General features: G+C 37.5%; 1 protein-coding gene across 2 annotated transcripts in view; it reads right to left on the reverse strand.

Annotated features, from left to right (window-relative positions):
• Positions 1–23,935, reverse strand: part of AQR (aquarius intron-binding spliceosomal factor) — a 99,405-nt gene that overhangs the window by 53,929 nt on the left and 21,541 nt on the right. For both annotated transcript variants that reach the window (XM_072808615.1, XM_072808616.1), the window contains 6 exons: positions 23,310–23,410; positions 19,400–19,476; positions 16,339–16,403; positions 15,062–15,178; positions 13,176–13,289; positions 11,417–11,520 (listed from right to left, as the gene is read on the reverse strand). In XM_072808615.1, coding sequence (XP_072664716.1) covers positions 11,417–11,520; positions 13,176–13,289; positions 15,062–15,178; positions 16,339–16,403; positions 19,400–19,476; positions 23,310–23,410 — 578 coding nt within the window. The remainder of the gene's footprint in view (positions 1–11,416; positions 11,521–13,175; positions 13,290–15,061; positions 15,179–16,338; positions 16,404–19,399; positions 19,477–23,309; positions 23,411–23,935) is intronic.

Genomic DNA, 23,935 nt, shown 5'->3' on the forward strand with positions numbered 1-23,935 from the left:
GAGTTAATACCTATTCTTCTCAATCTGTTCCAAAAAAACAGAAATGGAAGGAAAACTTCCAAACTTATTCTACAAAGCATTACCTTGATTCCAAAACCAGATAAAGGGGAGAATTACAGGCCAATATCCCTGATGAACATGGATGCAAAAATTCTCAAAATACTGGCAATCGAATTCAATAGTACATTAAAACAATTATTCACCACAATCAAGTGGGATTTATTTGAGAGCCACAGGGGTGGCTCAGTATTTGTAAATCAATTGATGTGATACATCACATTAATGAAAGAAAATATAAGAACCATATGATCCTGTCAATAGATGCAGAAAAAAACGTCTGACAAAATACAGCATCCATTCTTGATAAAAACCCTCAACAAAGTGGGATAAGTGGAATATACTTTAATGTCATAAAGGCCACATACAATTTATTTTCCAATGGAAAAAAAGGCAGTCTCTTCAACAAATGGTAATGGGAAAACTGGACAGCAACATGCAGAAGAATGAAACTGGACCACTTTCTTACAACATACACAAAATAAGTTGAAAGTAAATTAAAGACCTAAATGTGAGATAGGAGACGATCAAAATCCTAGAGGTGAACATAGGCAGAAACCTATCTGACCTTGGCCGCAGCAACTTCTTATTAGACACATTGCCAGAGGCAAGGGAAATGAAAGTAAAAATGAAATACTGGGACTTCATCAAGATAAAAAGCTTCTGCACAGAGAAGGAAACAATCAACAAAAATAAAAGGCAGCCTATGGAATGGGAGAAGATATTTACAAATGACATATCTGATAGAGGGTTAGTATCTAAAATATATAAAGAATCGGAGAGCAAGATGGCAGAGTAGTGCAGGTGCCTCGCCTCACCTGGCCCCACCAACTTACCTAGATAACCTCAAATCGACCTGAAAACCTATGAACTCGACCTGAGATTTAAAGAGAGAACAGCCGAAACGTGCAGAGAGAAGGCTTTTCGCTTCTAACAAGGTAGGAAGGCAGGGAAAAACAAAAGAATCCAGTGGGGGAGGGGCCCGCGAGGAGCCGGGCCAAAGGGTGGGGGGCGAAGGGGGCGCCGAGAGCCTCTGGGATGGGAGAGCCCCGCCCCGGAGAAGCAGGAACTTTAAAAATCCACACTGGATTCTTCCCGGGAGTAAGGGGCTCAGCAGGGAAAGCGGGCAGAACCGCAGGAGGGGCCGCGGAGCCTCCAGTCTCTCGGAGCCACTAACAGAGGAAGTGGCCGGGGGGAGAGCGCCCCCCACACAGAGGGCCAATCTCGGTAAAGGGCTGGAGCCCCGCACCCGATGGGGCCTCGGGGAGAAGCCGGTCGGTCAGGCGGGGCTCCAGACAGAGGGGGCTGCGCCCTGCTGCCTTCTGGGCCGTGCCCGGGACCCGGATTACAGCAGCACAGGCCCCAGATCCCAGGGCTCCGGGGGACACAGCCCAGGATCCTGTGCTCCCCCGGGACGGGCGCACAGGAAGGAGATAACTCTCCTGCCACCGGGGGCCCCCAACCTGTGCAGATAAGCGCCCCTGCCCCGGGAGCATCCAGGCCAGTGCAGACTGGGAGCTGCGGTAGTTACTGTGGGAGCTGACTCCAGGGCTGGAGAGCTGGCCGCCGCCACTGTTGTTCCTCCCTGTGTCACCGTGTGCCTGGGACGGAGTGGGGCCTCCAGGCAACAGGGGCCTTACAGGGTAAACAGCTCTCACTGAGCCACCTGGTAGGGGGCGGGGCAGCTCCCCAGGTGCACACACCTGAGAGTCAGCACAGCCAGCCCCTCCCCCAAAAGACCAGCTGGAAGGACAAGGGAAGAGTAAGTTCTTGACCCAGCAGCACTGGAAAGCTTCAGAGGAAGTCGAGGAATTTACAGTATATAGAACCAGAGGGTACCTCTCCTTTATTTTTCTTCTTCCTTTTTTCCAGTACAACTATTTTTATATCAGACTGTAAATTTCCAATCTTTTTCTCTTTTCCACCTTAACTACAATATTTTACCACCTCTTCATTTTTAAGATTCCTCCTTTTTGACTTTAATATTTCTACAATTACAGTTCCTAGATATATTTTCCACTTCCAGATTCTCTTTAACATACTCAATTTTGGGAGATATACAACATATGCTTTTTCTGTTCTATGTTTTTTGCTTTCTCTGTCTCATTTTGTTCTACAATGGTGTAAGTTAATACCTTCTAAGACATGACCAGTATGCACCCAGAACCAAGTGGTATACCGTGCTGGTTCATTTTGTGAGATTCCTCATTCCCATTCTGCCCCCCTCTTTTATCTCATTTATGTTTTGGTGGTCAATGTTGGGGCCCTCTACAAGTATTTCTGGTTTATATAAATTTAGGACTGAGCACCTTCTAACATATAGAACTTAATATACTCAGAACCAAGAGGATCACCCTCTAGGACCCCTCAGGTAGACAACATACTCCCTCCACAACTTTGTCACCACCACTACCACCATCTCCCAGTCCCCCCCCCCTCCTTTTTTTTCTTCTTTTTCTTCTCTTCTTATTTAAGATTCCTGGCCTTTTATTTTTTACTACGTTATTTAAAAATTTTTCACTTTAGTGGTCCTTTTGTTTTATTTTGTTCTGATCGCTGTTTGCAATTACTGGTCTCTGACCTAGGCAAAATCATTTAAGGTGAAATTTACTTAGGTTGTGGTTGATACTCTTGACGCAGCCACTCTGCACTGAGCAAAATGACTAGAAAGAAGAACTCACCACTAAAGAAAGAATCAGAAATAGTACTCTGCCACGGAGTTACAGAATTTGAATTACAATTCGATGTCAGAAAGCCAATTCAGAAGCACAATTATAAAGCTACTGGTGGCTCTGGAAAAAAGCATAAAGGAATCAAGAGATTTCATGACTGGAAAATTCAGATCTAATCAGGCTGAAATTAAAAATCAATTAAATGAGTTGCAATCCAAACTGGAGGTCCTAACAATGAGGGTTAATGAGGTAGAAGAAAGAGTGAGTGACACAGGAGACAAGTTGATGGCAAGGAAGGAAGCTGAGGAAAAAAGAGAAAAACAATTAAAAGACATGAGGAAAGGTTAAGGGAAATAAATGACAGCTTCAGAAGGAAAAATCTACATATAATTGGGGTTCCAGAAGGTGCCGAAAGGGCCAGAGGGCCAGAAAAGATATTTGAACAAATCATAGCTGAGAACTTCCCTAATTTGTGGAGGGAAACAGGCATTCAGATCCAGGAGCTAGAGAGACCCCCACCCCCCCGCCCAAATCAATATAAACCATTCAACACCTTGACATTTAATAGCAAAACTTGCAAATTCAAAGATAAAGAGAAAACCCTTAAAGCAGCAAGAGACAAGGGGAGAAATATTAGATTAACAGCAGACCTCTCCACAGAGACCTGGCAGGCCAGAAAAGGCTAGCAGGATATATTCAGGGTCCTAAATGAGAAGAACATGCAGCCAAGAATACTTTATCCAGCAAGGCTCTCATTCAAAATGGAAGGAGAGATAAAGGGCTTCCAAGACAGGCAGGAACTGAAAGAATATGTGACCACCAAACCAGCTCTGCAAGAAGTATTAAGGGGGACTCTGTAAAATAAAGAGGAAACCTGGGCAGCCCCAGTGGCACAGCAGTTTAGTGCCGCCAGCAGCCCAGGATGTGATCTGGAGATGCAGGATCGAGTCCCGTGTTGGGCTCCCTGCATGGAGCCTGCTTCTCCCTCTACCTGTGTCTCTGCCTATTTCTCTCTCTCTGTTACTCATGAATAAATAAGTAAAATCTTAAAAAAAAAAGAAAGAGGAAGCCCAAAGAAATAATCCACAAAAACAGGGACTAAATAGGTATTACGATGACACTAAATTCATATCTTTCAATAGTAACTCTGAACGTGAATGGGCTAAATGATCCCATCAAAAGGCGCAGGGTTTCAGACTGGAAAAAAGCAAGACCCGTCTATTTGCTGTCTACAAGAGACTCATTTTAGACCTAAGAACACGTACAGCTTGAAAATGAAAGGTTGGAGAACCATTTACCATTCAAATGGTCCTCAAAAGAAAGCTGGGGTCACAATCCTCATATCAGATAACTTAAAGTTTATCCCAAAGACTGTAGTAAGAGATGAAGAGGGACACTATATCATACTTAAAGGACTTAACAATCATGAATATTTATGCCCCTAATGTGGGAGCTGCCACATATATCAATCAATTAATAACAAAACTAAAGACATACTTAGATAATAATATACTAATAGAAGGAGACTACAACACGGCACTTTCTGCAAATGACAGATCTTCTAAGCACATCTCCAAAGAAACAAGAGCTTTAAATGATACACTGGACCAGATGGATTTCACAGATATTTACAGAACTTTACATCCAAATGCAACTGAATACAAATTTTCTCAAGTGCACATGGAACTTTCTCCAGAATAGACCACATACTGGGTCACAAATCAGGTCTCAACAGACACCAAAAGATTGGACTGTCCCCTGCATATTTTCAGACCATAATGCGTTGAAACTAGAACTCAATCACAAGAAGAAATCTGGAAGAAACTCAAACACGTGGAGGTTAAAGAGCATTCTGCTAAAAGATGAATGGGTCAATCAGTAAATTAGAGAAGAATTAAAAAGATTCATGGAAACTAATGAAAATGGAGATACAACCGTTCAAAATCTTTGGGATACAGCAAAAGCAGTCCTAAGAGGGAAATACATTGCAACACAAGCATCCCTCAAAAAATTGGAAAAAACTCAAATACACAAGCTAACCGTGCACCTAAAAACTGGAGAAAGAACAGCAAATAAAACCTACATCAAGCAGAAGAAGAGAGTTAATAAAGATTCCAGTAGAACTCAATGAAATAGAGACCAGAAGAACTGTAGAACAGATCAACAAAACCAGGAGTTGGTTCTTTGAAAGAATTAATAAGATAGATAAACCATTAGCCAGCCTTATTAAAAACAAAAGAGAAAAGACTCAAATTAATAAAATCACGAATAAAAAAAAAGGAGAGATCACAACCAATATCAAGGAAATACAAATGATTTTACTTTTTTTTAAATTTTTTTATTTTTTTATTTTTATGATAGTCACAGAGAGAGAGAGAGAGAGGCAGAGACATAGGCAGAGGGAGAAGCAGGCTCCATGCACCGGGAGCCTGATGTGGGATTCGATCCCGGGTCTCCAGGATCGCGCCCTGGGCCAAAGGCAGGCGCCAAACCGCTGCGCCACCCAGGGATCCTACAAATGATTTTAAAAACATATTATAAGCAGCTGTATGCCAATAAATTAGGCAATCTAGAAGAAATGGACGCATTTCTGGAAAACCACAAACTACCAAAACTGGAACAGGAAGAGATAGAAAGCCTGAACAGGCCAATAACCAGGGAAGAAACTGAAGCAGTCATCAAAAACCTCCCAAGACACAAAAGTCCAGGGCCAGATGGCTTCCCAGGGGAGTTCTATCAAACGTTTAAAGAAGAAACAATACCTATTCTACTAAAGCTGTTCCGAAAGATAGAAAGGGACTGAATACTTCCAAACTCTCTCTCTTTTTTTTTAAGATTTTATTTATTTATTCATGAGAGACACACAGAGAGAGAAGGGCAGAGACACAGGCAGAGGGAGAAACTGGCTCCATGCAGGGAGCAGGACGTGGGACTCGATCCCCGGTCTCCAGGATCACACCCTGGGCCAAAGGTGGCACTAAACGGCTTAGCCACCTGGGCTGCCCTCCAAACTCGTTTTATGAGGCCAGCATCACCTTAATTCCAAAACCAGACAAAGACCCCACCATAAAGGGTGAATTATAAACCAATATCCCTGATGAACATAGATGCAAAAATTCTCAACAAGATACTAGCCAATAGGATCCAACAGTACATTAGGAAGATTATTCACCATGACCAACTGGGATTTATCCCTGGGATACAAGACTGGTTCAACACTCGTAAAGCAATAAATGTGATAGATCCTATCAACAAGAGAAAAAACAAAAACCATATGATCCTCTCATTAGATGCAGAGAAAGCATTTGACAAAATACAGCATCCATTCCTGATCAAAACTCTTCAGAGTGTAGGGACAAACATTCCTCAGCATCTTAAAAGCCATCTATGAAAAGCCCACAGCAAATATCATTCTCAATGGGGAAACACTGGGAGCCTTTCCCCTAAGATCAGGAACACGACATGGATGTCCACTCTCACCACTGCTATTAAGCATAGTACTAGAAGTCCTAGCCTCAGCAATCAAACAGAAAGAAATAAAAGGCATTCAAAGTGGCAAAGAAGAACTCAAGCTCTCCCTCTTTGCAGATGACATGATACTGTACATAGAAAACCCAAAAGACTCCACCCCAAGACTGCTAGAACTCATACAGCAATTCGGCAGTATGGCAGAATACAAAATCAATGCCCACAAATTAGTGGCATTTCTATACACTAACAATGAGACTGAAGAAAAAGTAATTAAGGAATCAATCCCATTTACAATTGCACCCAAAAGCATAAGATACCTAGGAATAAACCTAACCAAAGAGGGAAAGGATCTATACCCTAAAAACTATAGAACAATTATGAAAGAAATTGAGAAAGACACAAAGAGATGGAAAAATATTCCATGCTCATGGATTGGAGGAATTGATATTGTGAAAATGTCAATGCTACCCGGGGCAATTTACACATTTAATGCAATCCCTATTAAAATACCATGGACTTTCTTCAGAGAGTTGGAACAAATCATCTTAAGATTTGTATGGAATCAGAAAAGACCCCGAATAGCCAGGGGAATATTGAAAAAGAAAACCAGAGCCAGTGGCATCACAATGCCAGATTTCAAGTTGTACTACAAAGCTGTGATCATTAAGACAGCATGGTACTGGCACAAAAACAGACACATAGATCAATGGAAGAGAATAGAGAACCCAAAAATGGGCCCTCAACTCAATGATCAATTAATATTCGACAAAGCAAAAAAAAAAAATATTCGACAAAGCAGGGAAGACTACCTACTGGAAAAAGGACAGTCCCTTCAATAAATGGTGCTGGGAAAATTGGACAGCCACGTCCAGAAGAATGAAATTCAACCATTGTCTTACACCATACACTAAGATAAACTCAAAATGGATGAAAGATCTAAATGTGAGTCAAGAATCCATCAAAATCCTAGAGAACACAGGCAACACCTTTTTTGAACTTGGCCACAGCAACTTCTTGCAAGATAGATCTATGAAGGCAAGGGAAACAAAAGCAAAAAATGAACTATTGGGACTTCATCAAGATAAAAAGCTTCTGCACAGCAAAGGATACAGTCAACAAAACTAAAAGACAACCTACAGAATGGGAGAAGATATCTGCAAGTGACACATCAGATAAGGGGCTAGTATCCAAGATCTATAAAGAACTTATTAAACTCAACAGCAAAGAAACAAACAATCCAATCATGAAATGGGCAAAAGACATGAACAGAAATTTCACAGAGGAAGACACGGACATGGCCAAACAAGCACATGAGAAAATGCTCTACATCACTTGCCATCAGGGAAATACAAATCAAAACCACAATGAGATACCACCTCACACCAGTGAGAATGGGGAAAATTAACAAGGCAGGAAACCACAAATGTTGGAGAGGATGCGGAGAAAGGGGAACCCTCTTACACTGTTGGTGGGAATGTGAACTGGTGCAGCCACTCTGGAGAACTGTGTGGAGGTTCCTCAAAGAGTTAAAAATAGACAGATCTGCCCTACGACCCAGCAATTGCACTGCTGGGGATTTACCCCAAAGATACAGATGCAGTGAAATGCTGGGACACCTGCACCCCAATGTTTATAGCAGCAGTGTCCACAATAGCCAAACTGTGGAAGGAGCCTCGGTGTCCATCGAAAGATGAATGGATAAAGAAGATGTGGTTTATGTATACAATGGAATATTACTCAGCCATTAGAAATGACAAATACCCACCATTTGCTTCAACATGGATAGAACTGGAGGATATTATGCTGAGTGAAGTAAGGCAATCGGAGAAGGACAAACATTATATGGTCCCATTCATTTGGGGAATATAAAACATAATGAAAGGGATTATAGGGAAAGGAGAGAAAATGAGTGGGAAATATCAGAGACGGTGACAGAACATGAGAGACTCCTAACTCTGGGAAACGAACAGGGAGTAGTGGAAAGGGAGGTGGGCAGGGAGATGGGGTGACTGGATGACAGGTACTGATGGGTGACAGGTATTGACAGGGGCACTTGATAGATGAGCACTGAGTGTTATGCTCTATGTTGGCAAATCAAACTCCAATAAAAAAATATACAAAAAAAATCTATAAAGTATCTATTAAATTCAACACCCAGAAACCAAATAATCCAGTTAAGAAACGGGCAGAAGACACTTTTCCAAAGAAGACCTGTAGATGGCTAATGGACACATGAAAACGATGCTCAGAATTACACATCACCAGGGAAATACAAATCAAAACCATAATGAGATATGACTTCACACCAGTCAGGATGGTTAAAATCAAGTGTAGGAGAGGATGTGGAGAAATAGGAACCCTAGTGCCCTGTTGGTAGGAATGTGATCTGGTGCAGCCATTCTGAAGAACAGTTTGGAGGTTCTTCAAAAAGTTAAAAACAGAATTACCATATGATCCAGCAATTGAATTGTACTACTAGGTTATTTACCCAGAGAACACAAAAATACAGGTTTGAAGAGGTACATGTACCCCAATGTTTACAGCATTATCAACAATAGTCAAACTACAGAGAGAGCCCAAATGTCCACTAGCTGAATAATAAAGAGGAGGCATATATATAAAATAGAATATTACTCAGCCATCAAAAGAATGAAATCTTGCCTTTTGTAACAATGTGGATAGGGCTAGAGCGTATTATGCTAACTGAAGTAAGTCAGAGAAAGACAAATACCATATGATTTTACTCACATGTGGAATTTAAGAAACAAAACTGATGAACACGTGGGAACAGAAGGGAAAAAAAGGACAAAGGGAAACAAATCATAAGAGGCTCTTAACAACAGAGAATTGAAGATGGATGGAGGGAAATGGATGGGGGATGGGCATTAAAGAGGGCACCTGTGATGAGCACTGGATGTTGTATATAGGTGATGAATCACTGAATTCTACTTTAGAAACCAATACTGCACTGTATGTTATATTATATATTTTTAATTTGGGGGAATATAGGGATACCTGGGTGGCTCAGTGGTTGAGCATCTGCCTTCAGCTCAGGTTGTGACCCCCCAGGGTCCTGGGATCAAGTCCTACACTGGGTTCCCTGCATGGAGCCTGCTTCTCCCTCTGCCTATGTCTCTGCCTTTCTCTGTGTCTCTCGTGAATAAATAAATAAAATCTTAAAAAAAAAATTGGGGGGAATGTATTTTTCATTAACACTACATATGCTAAGACTTTACATATGCTTTTACATATGCGAAAAGGCTTTTAATTGATTTTAATAAAGTCTTTAAATTTTTTCTAGTTTTAAATTTTTTTTGAAGATTTTGTTTATTTGACAAAGAGAGAGACAGAGACAGCAAGTATAAGCAGGGGGAGTGGCAAAGGGAGAGGGAGAAGTAGCCTACCCACCAAGCAGGGAACCCCTACGTGGGGCTCAGTCCTAGGACCCTGGGATCATGACCTGAGCTGAAGGCAGACGCTCAACTGACTGAGCGACTCAAGTGCCCCTAGTTTTAATTTCTAATGTAGTAAATATAATGGCTAAAATCCACATTAAAAAAATGTTTTTAGTATCCTCCATAATTTACAGGAGTGTAAAGGGTCACTATGGGCAAAAATCTCCATATGCATTATGCAGCTAAACTGAATGTAAAAAAAACAACAAAAAGCAAAACTATGGAAGTGTTTTAAAAATACAATATTTTATAATCTTGTGATGAAGCCTTCTACACAAACCATGTTATTATTCAAAAATAATTAACAAATTGATTAATTAAAAACCTAAAACACTCGTAATAACAAAATACAATGAAACAAAGTTTAAAAGTGAGAAACTAAAAGTGCAACACAAACTGGACAAAATATTAGTATATATATATATATAATATATAAAAACTTAAAAAAAAATTCAGTATGACAAGCAGTGAAGTACAAAATACCAAAATATAATAACAAGAAACTTCCAGGGGAAATGCAAGTGGCCAAGAAAAATTGAAAGATGCTCAATTTCCACAATATAATCACAGAATGCAAAGTAAAAAACAAGGAGGGTTCTTTTATCCTTGGATTGGCAAAAATGAAAGACTAGTACACTTACTTGGTAAGGAAAGAAATAAATCCTCATATGCTGTTGGTATAATTTATTTTTTTTTGAAGGAAATCTAGCAATATGTAACAAATTTTAAATACATAATCCCTTTGAGTCAACTATACTGCTTCTGGGAGTCAATACTAAGAATTTTTTTTTTTAAGAATTTTTATATATATGTAGAAACGATGTTGCTCATTACTAAATTGTTAGTAATGGCCGAAAATTTAGAAAGTAAAAATCTGTTAACAGGAGAGTGATTAAAAAATAGCATAGTAGACTTGCCCAATGGAATTCTACGTAGTTCATTAAGAGAATGAAATAGATCTTCATGTTTATGATAAGAGTTACTAATAAATCTTTTTATGAATATCAAAAACCAAACCAACTTTCAAGTTGAAACCAAGTTTGTTTCATTTTAGAGAGCCAATAAACTAAACATAATTTCTCTCAAGAATTAAAGACAATAGGGAGATAACAGAGCAGTTAAAAGTTAGCTGCTTAGGTTTAAAATCAGACTACTTAGGTTGGACTTCTATCTCTGCAACTTACTTGTTATTTGACCTAAGCAAATGACTTATCAATTCTGTGTTTTGGTGACCTTTTATCTAAAATGGTACCCTGTCATTCATCATTCATACATACATACATAAATAAAATGGTACCTTGTCCTCACCTGAATATTTTGAGGATTATTTATACACTTAATAGAGTACCTACCATGTAGTATAAATGTATTACTACCATTTTCAAAAAAGCATATTAGCTAAGTGTCAAGGAATATTACTAATTTCATAAATTTTAAACACACAAAAATTTTTCTCATACTTCTGACATCATATATGAACATTTACTGGTTCCTGCTTTATGTTATAATTGATGGGATACCAGTTATATGTTGTACTCTAAGAAAAACTTATGATCTAGGAAAAAAGTTGAAGTCACAAAAAATATAAATCTTGCCCCCTAAAATAGAAGATCAAAATTATATCTAAGTGACTTAAAGACACCAACTGCAAGAGAGAAGTACTAATTTTAGTGGTGCAATAAGTTACATTACCTAATAATGCAAAATGATTAAAAACAAAAAAGAAAATTAAAATCCGGTTTTCCTTCCATGTCAGCTTACCTAAGAGGTCCAAAAAACTTGACCAAAGATTCCCGAGTATCTACTTCTGCCACATTTGAGAGGGCAAAATCATAGAGTTCAGGGAAATGTGCAAAAGCAGCTCTCTAGAAAAGAGAAAACAAAAAAATCAGTAACTAATGCCTACATATTATTATAATCAACTATAATTTACATACTACAAAATAAAAATATCTTAATATTTTTATTCTTCTCTTTCTTACATGCTTCTCATATGTGACCTTTGCTTTATTTAGCCAGAATTCAATACAAACTAGGAAACAAACTAGAATTATTCTAGCAGGAGTACAAAAACAACAAAGAGTCAATGTTTAGTTTTTTTATTTCTAATGCTGTATTTTGAACATACATGAATAGTCATGAAAGCTAGCTTCACTGACAGGGAGAAAAATAAAACAAAATTCTTTATTATCAAGAACTGGCCCAGGCAGCCCAGGTGGCTCAGCAGTTTAGCGCTGCCTTTGGCCCACGGTGTGATCCTGGAGACTCAGGATTGAGTCCCAGGTCGGGCTCCCTGCATGGAGCCTCCTTCTCCCTCTGCCTGTGTCTCTGCCTCTCTCTCTCTGTGTCTCTCATAAATAAATAAATAAAATCTTGAAAAAAAAAAAAAAGAACTGGCCCAGCAAAACAAAGAAAGTTCCAAGGGAAATTCCCACTGAGGAGACAGCTTGAGGGAGAATTCAAAAGCCCAGTAGTTTGTACTTTTACTTTGGAGCTCTGGAAAGAACGGACCTTGCAGGGTAACACTACTAACCAACATGGGATAAGCTGCAAGGAAACAGAAATAGCATTACAGTGACTACGGAAGAGCATCTAAGATAACATCCCTAGTCTTCCTTAATGCCCATGAGGCACAGAAAAGATCCAGAAATTTTCATGTGCCCCATAGTAGGTGGCATCACAAGTTGCCAAGGTTACTGGTGAACGTGCCATTAGATTACTACAGGTAATAGCAAAATGACCTTGCGACCCCAGCCTCAGTGAGCTGTTTAAGCTGGGAAATGAATGGGAGTAAGCTCTCAGGAGAACTCCAGCACCACCAAGAGCAAGGCTGGAGTCTCATCAGCAAGGACACAGTCAAATTCCCTGGGAACAATCATCATCCCTTGCCTGGTGCCAAGAAAGCAGATCACATGCCATACCAGCTGTGGTGGCTTCAAGGGCAGAAGTGGAAGGACAAAACACCACTGCCCTGAGAAGAGCAGGAAAAGACCTCTGAAATGGGACACTGTGCAGATCATTCCTCTTCCAAAACAATGAGGCTATCACAGTGCCTCCACATACCCAGATGTCATTCTGGGAAAGAGGGAGAGCAGAGTGGAATCGATTATGGAAGACAATTTCAACTTAAGTTTGACCAAGTCTTTACCCAAAATGACTCTTTAAAACATTAAGAATGGAATTTCTTCAAAGTGACAAACAGAAGCTTCTTTCTGCTACCAAAGAGAGTATGAACAAGATGAGATCAGTAATAGAAAACAAACAAAATGAAACTGGTTAAATATATGCACCAAATTGGTCTAACAACCGACAGGAAATTTGAGTGTCAAATTTATCAGTATCTTGATTCTCAAAACTGAAGAAAGCCATTTTTTCCCCCATGGATTCATCAGAATTAGCAGTATTTCAAAAGTTCAAAATGAAAATATTATTAAAATAGTACTTTCTTCTACCTGTACTATAAGAAACTATGACCCAACTTGATGGAGCAGAAGCATAGACTGAACTGCATTTCAGTTACCTGTAGAGAAGTAATTCTGTCATAGTGAATTGTGGTCATCTCATTTTCTGTCAGAGCATTTCCAGTCTGGTCGTTAATCTCAAAACCAGTATAGAACTTAAGCATGTCTAAAAGCTGAAAGGATATGTTTACATTAATAAACTGTGTGAATATAAGAATAAGGAACCATGAACAAAAACTATTATAAAGAATAAACAAATCCTTATAACCTCCCAGAAGTGCTGAAGATCTCTGGAATGTAAACACTATGACAAACACTTCAGAACATATTCAAAACATGTTTTACTTGTGTGAGAATAAAGTGTGGGTCTAGTGAATAAATTGTTAAAGTCTTTTTCATATACATGGTCTACTTCTACAGAAAGGAACTTATACTGCAATCTCAATAATGAATAGACATTAAAGACCTAAATGATGAAAGCCAAACACTAATGGAAAAAAACAAATTACATCACTGCAAATTTATATAACTAGACCAGTAGGGGGAAACCCTGAGGTCTTTAATTTAAGCCACTTAACACAGAATTTTCTGAACAAGGTTTTAGAATTTGTAATTGGAGAAATTCTCCTCTGTGTACTGCTTCTATTAGGGAAAAGCAGCAGGGTGAGGAAAGTGAAGATATTTATTCCTGTCATCTGTCTCCATGGCCATCAAGCCCTTCCTTTGGCTTAATTATTGTTGCTAATGAAGGCCTGCTTTCCCTTCATAGCGACGGTGGTATCAAGAGTCTACTTGTTGCATTCACTCCAAATCTTTATTATTGATTCTAACCTGTGGCAGATCAGATATGAGAATTTTAATGTATTGGTAAATCCCTGGGTAGAAATTAATAAAAGAATGAGAAAAATATAAATACAAGATAAAAGAATGCTTAGGGCGCCTTGGTGGTGTAGTCAGTTAAGCGTCTGACTCTTGATTTCAGCTTAGGTCGTGATCTCGGGGTTGTGAGATTGAGCCCCAAGTCAGGCTCTGTGCTCAGTGGGGGGTCTGCTTGGGATTCCTTTGCTTTCTCTCCCTCTGCCCTTCCTCTAGCTTGTACATTCTCTCTCTAAAATAAATAAATGAATGAATGAATGAATGAATGAATGAATGAATGAATAAATAAATAAATAATAAAAGAATTCTTAAAAAGAATATATAGGGGCACCTGGATGGCTCAGTCAAGGTCAAGTGTCTGCCTTCAACTCAGGACATGATCCCAGGGTCCTGGGATCAAGCCCTACATTGGGCTCCGTCCTCAATGGAGAGCCTACTTCTTCCTCTACCTCTACCCCTCCCCGTCCCTTGTGGTCGTGCTATCTCAAATAAAATCTTAAAACACACACACACACACACACACACACACGCACACGCACACACATTGTATCTCCAAGTATAATCTCATTGAAAGGCAAGTGTTAGAAGTCTGTTAGAAGACTTTTCTTCTATAAAGGAGTTGTGATACAGCAAATGTGAAACACTAATGCAACTTTCTACCCAAGGTACCAAATGAGCATTTCCATGCTATCAACTGTCTTTGTCACCAACATCTTATGGAAAGACAGCCATGAAATTAGGGCATAGTTCTCTTAAAATTAATGCTCCTCATCTATTGTATTCCATAGTGATTACTAACATAAAATATGAGTATGTGGGACTACACTGCCAAAATTATAAATTAGTCCAATAATAAAATCACATGATTAACAAAAGCTCTTCATTCATTCATTTTCTATATTAAGACTTGATTTTACTTTAAAATGACTAATTAGGAATTTACATTATTCAACTCAACACTTAGCAAAATTTCCTTTAATATCATCCACTGGTCCTCTTAGCTGCATGGCAAAAAAAAAAGAAATTTAGAAATGAAAATATTTAACAGTTCAGATATATCAATGCTTACCTGGGAAAAAAGATGGCCATCCTCTTCCCTATGAACAAGATTGGAAAGGTAACAATGAACCAAAAGGTGGGAGTCATCAAGGATAGTATTAAACCAGCGCCTTGTGGGGAGTAGAGCCTAGAAAAAATAAACAGCATGGCAATAAGTCTGTATGCTCTCTGCAGCTAGAGGTAAAATCTACTATTTTGCTCATAAGTATCAAATCACATACAAGTACCCTCTAGTCTCCCAAAAAACACTGTGCACAAAGCAAGAGGTCTGGTCCATGCAGTAAATAAACTCAGTGGCAACGTTTAAAAATAAAATCTAGCACTAGAAGAAATTTCACAGATATGCTGGCCAGTAGTTTTCAAACAAAATCCTATATGAAATCCCAATATATACTGTGTTTAGATTTAAAAGTGGTGCTACTCTGAGAGAAAAGGAACCGGGGACCCCTGAGTGGAGACTTCTTTTTCTAATCTTTTTCCCACATTCCCCTTGTGACAGTCAGCAAAACAATGCTAGGATACTGGTTATCAGCTTGAAAACCACTAATCTAATCAAATATCCTCATTTTATAGATGAGATCCTCAGAGGTTACAAATTAGTTACTCGCAGAACTAGAATCTGAATAAAGATCTCATGAATGGCTGCTAGTCCAATACTCTAATCCTGATGTCAAGAAACCACCCTCTCCCTCCTGATAAGAAATGAACACAAAGGATTTTCTTTCAATTTCCTGCAGTGAAGAGGGAAAGGAAAGTAAATGAATTCAATCTGAATTATATCAACTCTGCATCTGAACTTTCTGTCAAAATCTTGCAGCTAATAATATGAAATCTTTTTTAAAAATCTTTATTTAAAAAAATGACAATAGCAACTATATCTTTCTTCATCAACAATATTATGCACATTTAGAGAAGTGAGATTTATTAAAGAGATGGCCATAAACCCATAACTTCAGCCACTATTAAAACTCTATGATGGGGGGAAAAACCCAAAAACCTCTATGATAGGGTATTAAAATATGATAGAAAATAAAATGTTATTGCTAGACTCATGTTTAATAACTACACTACATAATATTTTTTTTCTACAAATAACAGCCATCTGACAGTTTTTTGAAAACCTCAAGGTCCAACTACTTTTGACTTTCCTCTCTCTGTTACACCAAGAAACAGGGGAAAAAAAAACCAAGGCCAGTTTGGGGTAATGAAGAAATATTTCATATAGTCATGTGCTTAATTTATCCCCCTTAAAGATGATGTAACAGAAAAGTTACTGCACATTCTTACCTCTAGGTCAATCATAAGTTCAATGAATCTTTCACAGTAATGAACTTTGTCCATAGTGACTGGTTCTAGACATAACAGAGAAACCATGTAAGAATTTTCTTACTTAGGCCATTTTATACACTGTATCTTATAACTGGCAGTTATTTTTTGAAACTGTCATTTGTCTCTTACTCATCAGGACCGGACCATGATTCAGAGTAAGGACCTCACCTGTATTTCAAAAAAAGCAGGACCTTACCTTTATATTTAGCTCTACAGATAAAAGAAAATGAAAACCTCTCTAAGATCAGAAACATATTTTAAAAATGAGATTTGCAAAAATATGTTTAAAGTAGATAGATCTACTAATGTCTGTAATAATTAGTCATAATAAATGACCTATACTAAATGACTAGATTTGAAAAAACTCAATGATACAAAAATTACAAAGGCAGTTTAAAACAAAACAAAACTAAAAAGGCAGTTTTACATTAGTTCTTGACCCACTTCCCTTCTTGTCTTCACACACTAAACATCTAGAACTTCTCTCATATACACTAACACATACATATATGTGTACATGCAGATACAGATTGGTATCTTTAGAATGCAAAGAAAATGGATGGGAAAGGTACACACCAAACTAATTAAAAGACAATTGCTAGGAGTTTTTTTCCACTGTATATATTACTTTTGACATTAAAATGTCAGTGATAGGGACGTCTGGGTGGCTCAGCAGTTGATCATCTGCCTTCAGCCCAGGGCGTGATCCTGAAGTTCTGGGATCGAGTCCCACACTGGGCTCCCTGCAGGGAGCCTGCTTCTCTCTCTGCCTATATCTCTGCCTCTCTCTCTCTGTGTCTCTCATGAATAAATAAATAAAATCTTTAAAAAAATGTCAATGACAAAGCAATGAAATATTTTTAAATCACTACCTTATTTTTATGCTATTCATGAGTATTAATGTACTATTTTAAAAAACACTTAGTTTTGTTCTTAAATAATTACAACCTTGTAACATGACAAACTTTTAGAGTACAAGTTTGTTTTTTGTTTTTTGTTTTTTTTTTTTTCCTAAAGTCAGGAAAGTCTACCATTTTACCAGCTAAACTATATCTTGCCAAGATTGTGTCAATTAAAAAGGAAGTAATTCCAGGGTCCCTACTGTTGCTTAGTTTAAGGACTCCTAGCAATGACTAACCCAGTGCTAGACCATGGCTGGTTAGAACTAGAATCCAGGTTTTCTGCAACAGTCTAGTCATATAGTTCTTGAAACTAAAGAATTGAAAGGAGCAACTTTTAAATTAAATCCATTCAAACTTGTCCTCTATTTTTTATTCTTGTTACTGTAAAAGAAAACTATTTTTGTCCAAAATTTAAAAAGCAAGCAAACTCTGTATTTTTATTTATAGTTTGAGAAAATTACTGGCAATGGCCTATTTAAAATTAAAATTAGAACATGATGCTTGCCACTCAACTTCTGAGCTCTGGTGAATAAAGCTGCATGTTTTTGTGGAAGTTGGCCCTACTGGGCATATTGTTCAGAGCTGAAACCTTCTCATTCCTATTTCAGTCACCAAGATATCTTTATCTTTTGCTTCTTACATGTATTGTGGGTTTTTTTTTTCTTTTCTTCTGAAAGTAGTCCTGACATCTCAGATCAACCTACACAGATTTTCTTTGTAACAACTGATATTGATATGTTGTTTTTCACAACCCTGTAAAATGAAACTATAATCCTTATTTTTTTAAAAACCAGTTTTCTGTTTTCTAACTCTATAAACCATCCATCTTTACCCTTTCTGAACAGGCACACTACTTTCATCATCCTATTGGCTCCTCTGCCAGAGTTAACAAATTTTGATGAAAGCTCAAGGTCAAACTAAGAAATTTTGTTTTCTGGCTATATATAAACGATGGCAACAGCTGGTGGTTTATAAATTGTTAAAATTACAGCAGGTCCTATGTTGCTGTTGTTACTTGATTTTCAAACCTTGCTGGATGACCCAAGATTAACATTCCACAGAGATGTCAATTTTTATGGCCATAGTTATTACAGGCATTAGTAGTTCTAAGCACTATTACTACCTTTTGTGCCAAGAAAACTAAACCTAAGTCTTCCTTCTAGATTTAAGCCACTAATTGAACATCTTAAAAATACTAAGTGACTTAGATTATAAGCATATGACAATTTTTTCTTTATACTGATACAAGGAGCATTATGTCTCTAATCCAATCTAGCTAAATCAGCATTATTATCTATTCCTTGCTGAATTATAGGTATGATTTTCAGTTGTAAAATATTACTTGAAAGGTCAGCATTTATAATTAATTCTCTTGTATTTTAGTTTAAACAAAGTGGTAATCTCTGATGCAAAAAATATAAATATGTTACATCTACAGAGCTATTCTTAGATTATATCCCACTTAGGAAATAAAATTTTATTAATCAAAGACATAGCTTACATATATACACCTTTATTAAGTAAAAAACATTCTTTGTACATTCACTAAATGCTTATAAAGATCTTACAAATCCAGCATGATGTAATTAACCCCTCCTGGTATTAGGCATTATCACACACACAAAATGTAGCATAATCATGGTATATTTTTAAGTATATAGTCTACCCAACATATATTTGTTTCGTTAATAAATGGAGGCCATGTTGGAGGGAAATCTTTCTCATTTTGTCTTGTAGCTCAAACTCTCTCCCCTCCAAACAGTATCTGATGTTTAAAAGCACTATTCAGCAACGTATTATAAATGCCACATGGGTCTCTGATTGTTTTCTTCATCACTGCATCCCAGCACCTTGTTCAGGAACTAGGTCTGGCAAGCAAACTCAAAAAATATTTGCTAAATAAATGAGTATTTAAAAAAACCATGCAGGTACCTTTTAAATATGTGAATTTTTAAGGCAGTTACAATACTTAGACTGGTAATATATATGAAAAGGGGAGGACAGATATGTTGTCATTATGATTTCAAACTATTCTAAGAGAAGGTTTTTAGATTAGAGACTAGAAAATACCACAGAGGCACGTAACAACTTCACAAATGAGCTGATAAGATAGTTACCGGAAAGTGGCACTGATTTCAGCACAGAGATAAACTTCTGTATGAGCTGTGAAAGAAATCTTCTTTCTTGAAAGGATCTAAATCAGAGAATAACATTCACCAAATTATTTTTGAAAAGTAATTATTTCAAAAGTAATATTTAAATGTCCAACAAGCCTTTCTTACACTGCTCAAATGTCCCATTTCTCTCTGGAATTGGGACCATAATTTGAACACACAGCTGCTTCTTTGTATGTAAATACAAGACTACCTGAAGAAAAAGAAATGCCTCATTACTTGTATAACAAGCCAGCTAAGAAAACATCCCTTTCTCTTACTGTTAAAGTTTTCGCTTGTGATTTAAAGGTCAGAACTAGAAAGTTTTCAAAATTGCATTTATATTCTGCCCCATGGTTCAACATTTAATGTTTAAGTATGTAGTTAAGCAATTTTATACTTCAGTATGTTTGAAGTATTACATATAGTAGAATATTACAATGTCTAAAAATTAAATGTTGCTGTAAAAAACAATTTTTGGGACACCTGGGGGGTTCAGTGGTTGAGCATCTGCCTTTAGTCCAGGGTGTGATCCCAGGTTCTGGGGATTGAGTCCCACATTGGGCTCCCTGTAGTGAGCCTGCTTCTCCGTCTGCCTGTGTCTCTGCCTCTCTCTCTGTGTCTCTCATGAATAAATAAAATCTTAATAAATAAATAACAGGGATCCCTGGGTGGCGCAGCGGTTTGGCGCCTGCCTTTGGCCCAGGGCGCGATCCTGGAGACCCGGGATCGAATCCCACGTCGGGCTCCCGGTGCATGGAGCCTGCTTCTCCCTCTGCCTGTGTCTCTGCCTCTCTCTCTCTCTCTCTCTGTGACTACCATAAATAAATAAAAATTAAAATAAATAAATAAATAAATAACAATTTTCTACTCATTACTAATTTAAGATGCACTATGTACCTATCAATGAAGAAACATTCATCAGGTACTGGACAGCTGCAAATGATTATGCCAGTCCTGCTAGAAATACAAAGGAGGGCAATGACGAAAATATACTTGAAATGACAAGTATTATAATTTAAAGATAATCAGTAAACACAAACCAGCATGTAATTAACAAAACTGGCTGACATTAACTGAGCACTTAGTGTGCCAGGATCTGAGCTGCCAGATTATTCATATGGATAATCTCATTTAATGCTGACAACAGTCCTATGAAATAGGTACTACTTACTGTCCCAATTTCCGATTTTCCCACTCGTGCTCAAAGAGGTGATGTTAACTTGCCCATCATTACACGGCAAGTGAGTGTGAAGCCTATTTAAGTCTGACTATTCTCTTAATAACTACACATATTCTAACCATTACACAAACAGCTGGCATTTCAATAAAAAACACAGAGCATATTTTTGGAATTCAGAAGAAGAAAGTACTTTAGTGGCCTAAAACAGTTTGTCTAGAAGTGCTTACATTAACCTTCAATTAAGTGGAATAGAGAGGAAAGGGTACTTAAAGAAGAACTTAGTTTAAGAAACAATGAATAGACTGGGCTTAGTTTAAGAAACAATGAATAGACAATGAATAGACTGGATTTGGGGGAGCTGCAAAATATAGCTGGGGATTTCTGAATGCCACTGCAAGGAGTTCAGAGTTTATCCTATGGGAACTAGAAAACTACCGAAACTTTATGAATAGGAATATGGCAAAGAATATAAAATTTTCGTTCTCGTTTTTCTTTTTTTTTTTTTTTAAAAGATTTTACTTATTTATTCGTGAGAGACACATAGAGGCAGAGCCATAGGCAGAGGGAGATGCAGGCTCCCCACAGGAAGCCAATATGGGATTCGATCCAGGGACTCTGGGATCATGCCCTGAGCCCAAGGCAGACACTCAATTGTTGAGCCACCCATGCATCCCAAAACTAAAATTTTCTATAAAGATGGCTAGTAAGGCTCATTGTTGTGGGAAAGTTGGAAGAAACACCAGATAGGAATTTATTGGAGTGCTTTAGTCAGGAGCTGTGAACGCTTGTTTTAAGACAACAGCAATATGAATAGACAAGAAGAAAAATGACAAAAGATGATCCAGTAGAACTGGCTGATGGGATACAAATTGCTAGTCAAAGGACTGTAGTATTCCAAGCCCTACTGTCTGGAAGAATTAAGAGAGACTGGGCAGAAAGGCAATGGAGGAAAAACAACGGATATTACTTAATACAAACTGGAGTTCATGGCAAATAGAAGTATAGTTGATCCTTCAACAACATGGGTTTGAACTGTAGGTCTACTTACGTGCAGATTTTTTTCAATAAATACACTATAATACTGTGAATATATTTTCTCTTCCTTATTTTAACATTTCTATTCTCTAGCTTACTTTATTGTAAGAGTATAGTATGTAATAGATATAGTATACAAAATATGTGTCCACTTACTGTTACCAGTGAAGCTTCTATCAGCAGTTAGTTTTTTGGGAAGTCACAAATGATATATGGGCTTTTGACTGTATGGTTGGAGGGATCAGTGCCCTCAACCTACATGCTGTTCAAGGGTCAACTGTACATAGCAAAGGGTCATACGAAGATAAGAAAGCAGGGAAGAAAGGGCCACAGAGATTTATGGTTAAATCATACTGAGAGTGGGTTTAAAAAAAAAAAAAGAGTAGTCAAATAATGCAGATGCCATGCGATTAGTTTAATCAAGAGGCTGTTGGGTGGGAAGTCACCATGAGAAATGAATGAGACTAGAGTTGGAAAATTAAAGAAGGGATTTTCCTACTCTGACCCTAATATCTTGTCCTTATAGTTTTCACTGCCTTACATTCAAATTCATTTCACTGACACATAACTTTTCTCAGTTCTTCCCATTTTCAGTAACCGCCAGCATAACTACAGGTTTCACTTCTTTTTGTCCTTAACCCTCTTTTCATGGTTTGTTTATGTATCTCACTAGATCATCTTACTCATGGCTTTCATTATTAGCTACACATGTATAGAGCACTTTCCTAAGTAGAAGAAAAAATAAGATAGAGTTAGAAAGTTATCATAGGCCCAAGGGAAAGGAGTCTTCAGCATATTTACATAAGCCAAGAAAAAGGAGTGGAAAAGAACAATAAAAGATGGAGACAGAGCAAGGAGTGCTGCTCCAACAGTCATCATGTAGATAAGGCAAGGTTACAATTAGACCAGTTAGCCTGAGAGAGAGAGAGAGAGAGAGAGAGAGAGAGAGAACTCTTAGAGTATGTAGATCTTCCCCATGTCCTACTAATAGCATTTTATTTGGTGAAATAAATACTTGCTGACAGACTTAACCAACTGATAACAATTATTATTAAAAGAATCCATAACCCTCACCTGCTTCTTTAATCCTTATACTTGATTTATTCTTCTCCTTAGAATATACTACCATCAAATATACTAAATAATTGATCTGTTTGTTACTGTCTTCCCTAACTAGAATGTAAGCTCTATAGAACAGGAATTACTTCCATTTTGTTCCCTGCTATATCCTCTATATCTAAAATAGTACCTGGCAAAATGTTTATGATTTTTTTATTGAATGAATAAATGAATGAACGATAGTGTATAAAAGTCATTGTTAAGAGTAAGAGTAAAAAAAAAAAGAAAACTTGGATTGACAGCCTGAAGAGGTGGAGAAAATAAAGAACTATCCATGACAGACAAATTATGGTTAATAGACAGGAGAAGATCAGTGATATACTTATCACTGTGGCAGAGGAAAAAAAAGGGAGAAAAACATGTTGATATTGTGGCTTCCCCTTTAGATCTTTATATAAAATATTCCTCTGACAGTAAAAGCACTTAATTATTTATTTGGTTCAGCCTTATATAAAGCAAACAACAAACTTGTCAATATCATCTTAGACTCACAGCCACCATAACAAACTAACATGGAACAAAGCTTTGGCAACATACTGTTCTCTTGCTTCTGGATCCATCTTTTCATCATTCTTTTTAATCAAGTTCCAGAATTTTCTTAGCTTAGGTGTCTTTTTTAATTCTAACTCCAATCGTGCCTGAAAGAATGATGTGATATTACATCAACAGTAACCCCAAAATTTACAAGGTTAAAGACAAGCTCAACTACTAGCTATTTTTCCAGTGTGGATACAACGGGATAAAACCTGAAAGCAACATGATAAAACCTGAAAACTAAGAAATAATTCTATTTTTAAAAACTATTCAATTCTAACAATTGTTGATAATAACTAAAAGATAATAACAACAACTGCCTTTTCTCTCAAGGTTTTAAGTTCAATAACCAATTAAATTTTTCTTATTTCTAAAATGAAGGATTTAAGCTTGAAAAATTAGAGCATTAACAATTATTAGTATAATCACTGAAATTTGAAAAATGAGTCTGAAACATTGAACATAGAAACAGCTGTCACTAGTAAACAAGGAAATGTCCACATGACTATATTCTTTCAAATGGCATTTACCAGTTTTAATCTAGCATTCATCTACATAAGTCTGTTTTTATCACCATCAACTGGTACCTATGAATAAGTTTGCATATCTGTCTATCTGCAAAAAACCCA

Source organism: Canis lupus, chromosome 32 (assembly GCF_048164855.1).
Source record: "Canis lupus baileyi chromosome 32, mCanLup2.hap1, whole genome shotgun sequence".
In the NCBI taxonomy this organism is placed as follows: domain Eukaryota; kingdom Metazoa; phylum Chordata; class Mammalia; order Carnivora; family Canidae; genus Canis; species Canis lupus.